This window comes from Quercus lobata, chromosome 11 (assembly GCF_001633185.2).
Source record: "Quercus lobata isolate SW786 chromosome 11, ValleyOak3.0 Primary Assembly, whole genome shotgun sequence".
NCBI lineage: Eukaryota > Viridiplantae > Streptophyta > Magnoliopsida > Fagales > Fagaceae > Quercus > Quercus lobata.
Window position 1 is genome coordinate 4,122,225 of NC_044914.1, and position 6,972 is coordinate 4,129,196.

At 35.6% G+C, this 6,972-nt stretch overlaps 1 protein-coding gene across 1 annotated transcript; it reads right to left on the reverse strand.

Moving 5' to 3' along the window:
* Nucleotides 1-2,358: 2,358 nt before the first annotated feature.
* Nucleotides 2,359-6,263, reverse strand: LOC115969292 (uncharacterized protein At1g66480-like). Its single transcript, XM_031088910.1, has 2 exons — nt 5,271-6,263; nt 2,359-2,830 (listed from the first exon to the last, which is right to left on the reverse strand). Exons 1-2 carry the CDS (start codon nt 5,895-5,897, stop codon nt 2,768-2,770), a joined length of 690 nt encoding a protein of 229 aa, XP_030944770.1. The 5' UTR covers nt 5,898-6,263; the 3' UTR covers nt 2,359-2,767.
* Nucleotides 6,264-6,972: the final 709 nt, after the last annotated feature.

Consider the following 6,972-nt stretch of genomic DNA (forward strand, 5'->3'; position numbering starts at 1 on the left):
CCTGCCTAATAGGAGTTTCAGCTCTAGATATCACTTGTTCGATTCAGTAATTATTAAACCGGACTGTTTCTATAAACACAGAGCAAGATCTTTTTATAACTAGGACTTTGGTCCTAGACGTCAATCAAAGTTTAAAAATAAAAAGAATTCACAAGATTGTACGTCTATTTCATCGTGTTATCATTTCGAAAATATAGAGATAGAAGATGCGAAGTAAGTAGTAACAATTTTTTAATATGAAGATGTATTACAACGTACAAAGAGGGGCTTAAACAAGCCTATACAAAAGGTGGATCACCAAAACAATAAAAAAAAAAAAAAAAAAAAACAACAACAACAAATGACAACAATGTAGACAAATAAACAGTCAAATGCCTTTTTAAACTCGTCTCCGAAGTCCTTCCAAACTCTGCCTTAGTAGCGCCCATATCGAGAGAATGACCTTCTTCAGAAGAAGATGGAGGAGATGAATGAGAAGATGGAGGAGATGAATGAAAAGAAGGAGGAGAAGAAGAGGGAGGAGATGAAAAGAAAGAAAGAAGAGCCAAAGAGGGAGAAGGAAAAGTACCAGGATGGATCTGGTGGCGAAAAGAAAAAGAAAGATAGGTAAAAGGAGACACCAGTGAACGAAGAGAGGAGGAAGCAGGGGCACTTAGTCCCTGCCTCAGTCCTAACTCCTAACACACTGGTGCCATGTTAGTTATGCTCATGAGAGAGCGGTTGGTACTGATAATGGGTGACCCCAGCTCAATCACGCCGAATGTTTGACGTGACGAGCCCTTGCTTCGGATTTTGGCTGAGAGGAGGGTAAAAAGGATTTTGAGTCTCCGCCATTCTTACCCTGACCGAGCCATTTTAAGCTTTGTGAGAATGTGGAGTTTCTGGGAGGGGCACGGTTCTTTCATTATTTACTCTTATCTCAAGTGTATCACGAACTAGGATACAACTAGTGATGAAAGTAAATTCCAGAGGAAGCTAAAGGTTTCAGACTTCAGAGGGATTGAAAGGGTCTCTGTACAAGAGAAATATCCTCTTGCCTCCCTTCTTATATGAAGGGTGGAACGGAAGGTATTTAATCCGTCCAGATTTCCAAGAAAATTGGTAAACGAGAATGTATCCGTTCCACTTCCCCGCATCGTCAACAAAACATCGAATTTAAGTAGTCTCGTAACGGTAAGTCATTAAAAACACATTTTTTGGATAACCAAACGGCAGGAACGCCTGGTGAATGAATGCAGAAAAATGCCTCGCAGACCGGTACATTTCCCAGGTGGATAAAGAAACGCTAGCATTAAATGAAAAGCTGAGTTAGACGAGCCGTAATAAAAGCTTGGTATTATCAAAACCCTCCTCTCCAACCAAGAGGTCAGACAGCAGGGTTTTGAGAGGTTATTGTGGGGCCCAATAATTCGTGGGCCAGGCCCATTTACTTGTTGGGGTCCAAAGGCCCAAGCCGAGGAGGGTGATGGCCCAAGCTCGGCAATACAAATACGACGTATCCTTGGGACACAGCCGAGGACGACTCAGTCCTCGGCATAACCAAGATCTCACAAGAGGAAAGGGCAAAAATGGTATAGAAATAACTTTGGAAAAAAAATCTAAAATATCTACGACATTTAGAAAAGGATACGCTGGGAAATATAACGACCCGGGAAAGCTGCTCTTACTGTCATTCAATACTCTGCACCTGATAGAGCCATACTCTTCAGCTTTTACAACCACCCCCAAATACTCTGGGTATGGGCTGATGGGACAAGTATCAGTCTGGAAAAAGTCGATCCTACACGTGGACGAAGGATAAGGAACACAGGCTAGTATAAAAGTAAAAGTAAGCAAACCAGAGAGGTGGCTGGGAAAAATGGCCAAAAACCAGAGCCTCCCAGCCCACCTCCAGGAGAAAGACTCCTAAGGCGAAGACGACTTAACCATGTATGCATATCACGTAAACCCACCGTTTGGCGACCAAGGCCTAACCTTTCAAACCCACGCTTTACAAATGATATTGTTTGGGCCTTTTTACGTGCGAACCCAACACCGTTACGGTCCACCACGAATCGTGTCCTTACAGTTTCAATCAATTTAAAAAATATTACTCAACGATTAAAATTCTACTAAAAATAGTTTTCGGTATTTTTTTTTTAAAATTGTTATCTATTTATATTAGTATAAAATTCTACTACAATTTTTCGTTTTAATAGTTTTACTAATAAAAGTTGGGTTATACATATCGTGCTTGCACTATACAATTCATTGCAAATAATCATCAACATGATATAAAGAATTTTTTACCAAGCCCAAACCTATGAAGCACTTAATTACAGAGTTGTACCAAGTCCAAACCCTACAGAAAGTAGAATATATCCTAGAAGTTACATGCTATATATGATAATGGCTTACATATTGTTGTAAAAATACTTCTTCACTCTTACAATCTTCATTTCAAAAGAATACCATGCATATCATGAATAAGCAAATATTTTGGTTTCAAAGCCTTTCAAACTCAAAATATATTGACACTCATCATGTCCTTGTTACTACGCATGCATTGAGACTGGTTCCTGGTCCGACTAAATACAAGTATTTGTCTTACTACACCTACCTATAACAACTATAATTTAGAAGACATTATATATTGAAATTCTCTCTCAAAAAAGAAAAAAAACTATAATTGAAATCTTCTACGATATAATTAAGAACAAAATCTATACAAGCATACTAATCATGGGTGTTTCCATATGCTTCACCAATATTTTGACAAAGTCTCTTGCTATTTAGAAGCAACATCTAGACAAATTTCATCTTCTTCCACTGGCACGAAGCTCACCTTCTTCTGCAAATTTAGATTTTATCCAAGAAAATAATGTTAGCATAGTTGAAATTAATGTCCAAATTTTCATGTTATTGAAGGAAATTAAAGAATCATAATCTTGAAATTTAAGCTTGCTTTAATAATTGGAAAACATAGAATTCAAAGCAATTAATTAATGTTTCTTCATGTTGAAAAACTTTAATTCTTCCGTGTCACGGGCTTGACCCACGTCTCCCTCCTCTCCCCTCCCCAATAAAATTCTAATTTAATTGGAAAAGACTTCAGAGTTTTAGAACACTAATAACTTGTGTAGGTTATATACAAGTACACATCATTATTTAATAAATTTAGTATCAATAATTTATTGCGGAGAATTTTATCCAACAGCTAGCTAAGATTTCAATGCTTTCACAATACTATTGCAGAGAATTGAACATAGGAAGTTCAATCTGGATCACTTCTTCTTTTGACTAGTTCCAATTTCTTCTAGTCACAATTATCTGGATATTTATAAAAAAAAAAAAAATTAATGCTTGTCTACAATCTCGAATAATACTGCCAAATGCCAATCTGCCTTCGTGGTCCACATAGATTTACGTTTTTTTTGGGGAGAAACGGACCACATAGATTTACAACTTAATACAGAGAATAGTACAAAATGAGATCTTTTTTTAAATTATTCTTCTTTTTATTTTATGATTTGATAGGTGAGGAAAAAGGGATTTAAACTCTCCGTCGGTAACACCTAAAGAGGCCAATTAAATTATAAAACTCTTGATTGAGGTTAATTTCAAAGTAAATCTTCTAAGATGATGATGTAATTCCAAGATTTATCTCCAAAAGAAAAACTATATTTTTAATAAAATTGTTTAGCCTATAGTGTATGTAGTAATATTTCGTGTGCGTTTGACACATCAACTTATTTAGCTTTTTGTTAAAAATATGTTAAAATATACTTGTACTTCAAAAATTTGAAGGAAAAAAAAAGTTTTTAAGAATTTATACACAAAAGCTAAAAACTAAAAGTTTGTCGAATAAATTGTAGGCAAACAGATACTTCAAGTTACAAAATTTGAAACTATCAAGCATAGATAAACATCAAGTATAGAGGGTTTTTTCTAGAAGAATTAACTGACCTAAGCATGGTCAAACAAATGTGTTAGTTTGCCCAAGTTATCTCATCAATATTACTTTAATGTAAGAAATAGTAACTTGTATTATATATTATTTTATTGTCAAACATATTTGTCTACTAGTAAGAGTAATTCAAACTCAAATTCTCTTAATTTGGCAGAAGAATCAGACAATGTTTCTAAGCTACAAAACTCTTTCTAGCATAGGATTAAAGCAGTTTGATAGCATAGGATTAAAGCAGTTTGATTGAGTAAAGAATTTATTTATTTTGGTAACCAAAGCAGACCTTTGTAATTTCATGCCTAATAATCGGCATCTGCCTAAAAAGTCAAATATGGTCGACTGGGTTCACTTCTTCGAATTCGAGGAAAATGAGGAAGTATGTCGAGTTCTTATTGTACATCGTTGTCTTATTGTTTAAGGGGGGTTTTGGCTGAGTATGTCCAATTCTTTGTCATTTGTTACGTAGTGCTTATCATTCTAGCGAACTCTCCTGAAGAACTATCAAAGCTTTCACACCAAAGTTAACAAAGATACGCCAATATTTCACTGTTTGTAACCAAGATGGACAAAATCAGGGTTTATTTTAATCCTCAACTACGTGTCTGGTAAGGTTTGGATCTTGTTTCACACAAAAACAGAACAAGTATTTTCCACCACTAATTTCCTTTTCTCATTTATTTCTTATAATTACTGTTTGACATTGAAATTTCAACGGTTTTCTTTAATACTTTGGCTCTCTTCCTTTTCGCTATAATGGCGGAATTACTAATTCTTAATTCATGATACATGTTTTTGGAAGAATTGGTCCCATCCCACGTTCAAATGTTGCCTAAACACTAGGCAATTAGCCACTTCCACAATTAAATTATGCATTTCTATAACTTTTTTTTATCGAATTAATCTACTATCCAAATGCCTTATTATCCACATATTAGCCTACCCACATTAAATTATCAACCCAAAAAAAAAAAAAAAATAGTGTTAGCCATCAACATCTTTAAGCAAATGGGTGTATGGGTCCCTAAAAGGCCGACAATATCTCATAAATTAAGGGCCCTTAGATCTATTTTTTTCGCCTGAGCTACTGTTGCTATTACTACTTGTTCAATTGATTAAAGACGGCGCAATGAATGTGGAATTCCTAGAAAGAAATGTTCAAAGAATCAAGATTATGTAATTCACAACATTGATTATTGAATGATATACTACTTTGTTCTAAAAAAAAGAAAAAAATATGAGTTACATATAACATGTTGTAATCGGTAAAACATAAAGTAAAACGCAAAAAATACTACAGAGAAGTTGTATTTGTAATGAAGCGTACCTTATGTGCTTTGTTCTTCTCCCCAATGCTACCAAGAGCTGGTTTCCATGGTACTTCCTGGTGCACCAACGCGCCCTCTCTTGCCTCCAGTGAGTCCTTGTTAACCTCTATAGGTCCAGCATGGTTCATATAAAGACCTACAATCTTCTCAGCCACCTCTACCTTATCTCTGCTTTCAGCCACCAATTTAGCCACTTGGGAACTTGGCAACCTCATTTTCACCCTCAAAGGGCTTGTACCCGGTCCCGGCTCATCGGATACAAGACTCGACGATGGTCTAATAAGCGAAAGGTCAGAAACCGTTCTTCGAGATAGCATCAAGCACTCTAGCCTATCCTTGGCACTCAGGTGTATGCCAGTGGATTGTGAGCGTTTAGACAACTTTTTCTCCTCAGGAAACTTGGGCAGTTCAATTAAGAAGTAAACTCTCTTGGGCTTAAGCTCTTGCTGTGGTTCCAATGGCTTGGCTCGGATGCCATAATGCTTAACAGCCTCAGATTCCAACAGAACATGACCAGGGTAGTCCTTGACAACATCCCAAACTTGTATGGGAGTCTTTATCTTCATGGTTTCGCCATTGATCTTCATCACCTTTGCTTTTTTTCTCCCTCCTATAGTGTTCCCCATCTTCCTCTCTCAAAAGGGTTTTGTATTTGCAAAACTCTCACAAGTTGCTGATTAAGCCTCTTGTATAATCTCTCTTCTACTAATTACCTCTTAAATATATCACCACTCACCACTCTCGCACAAGTTATATATACTCGGTCTCTTAAGTAGGTTTGAGGTTGTCTAAGTAGTTGAAAAGGTTGAAAAAATCAGCGGTGAACCGAATGGTGTGAATTCTAGAAATTCTCTTCACTGAAAATTCCTAATAGGAACATAAATAGTAGTGGGAAAACACAAGCATTTGGCATCATGATAAGACTATCTTTTCTGGTAAAAGATTGTACATTTTTGGCATGCCCCTTGTCACTTTGTTTTTATAAGCCCACCACTAAGAAAAGTGGTGGCCTATGTTTAAAATCATATCAATAAAAAAGATTCCTTTCATACCTTTCTATTGGTAAAAGTAAGTTTCTTTTGAAGATTTGAGAGTTTGGTGGTGTGTATTAGTTGTAGACAACTTTTGAAATGGATAAGTGGTATTGAAGAGCAGAAGATCAGGGGGCTCAGCTTTCATCACATTATTGTCGCACGCAACCTTGCTTTCACATGCATGCGGTTGCATCGATGTTACATCATTTGATATTTTTTAATTGAATGTAAATTTTAACTTTGGATTATATTATGTTCGTGCATTATTCATACTTGCAAAATTTTAAAATAATTAAATATCAATAATCATATTATCAATCAATTATTTAATAGAATTTTCTAATTATATATAATTAGAGAATTCCATTAACCATTCGCCAAGATGTATATTCATATATCAAAACAAATAATCACTCAGCAAAATATAAAAATAAAAATAAAAATAAAACCAGACAACTATCCCAATCTCAAACTTGCTTAGGAGATAATGATTGGACACAACAATATTTAAACAATCCAACCCCCACATACTATTAGCGGCGGCTTTACATGCAAATCAGGGTTGTCACATGACACCCTGACTTGAAAAAAAATGTATGCATACACTTGCTAAAAAATTATTATATGCTAAACTAACCTATTGCTCTAATAAAATTTTGAACACCCT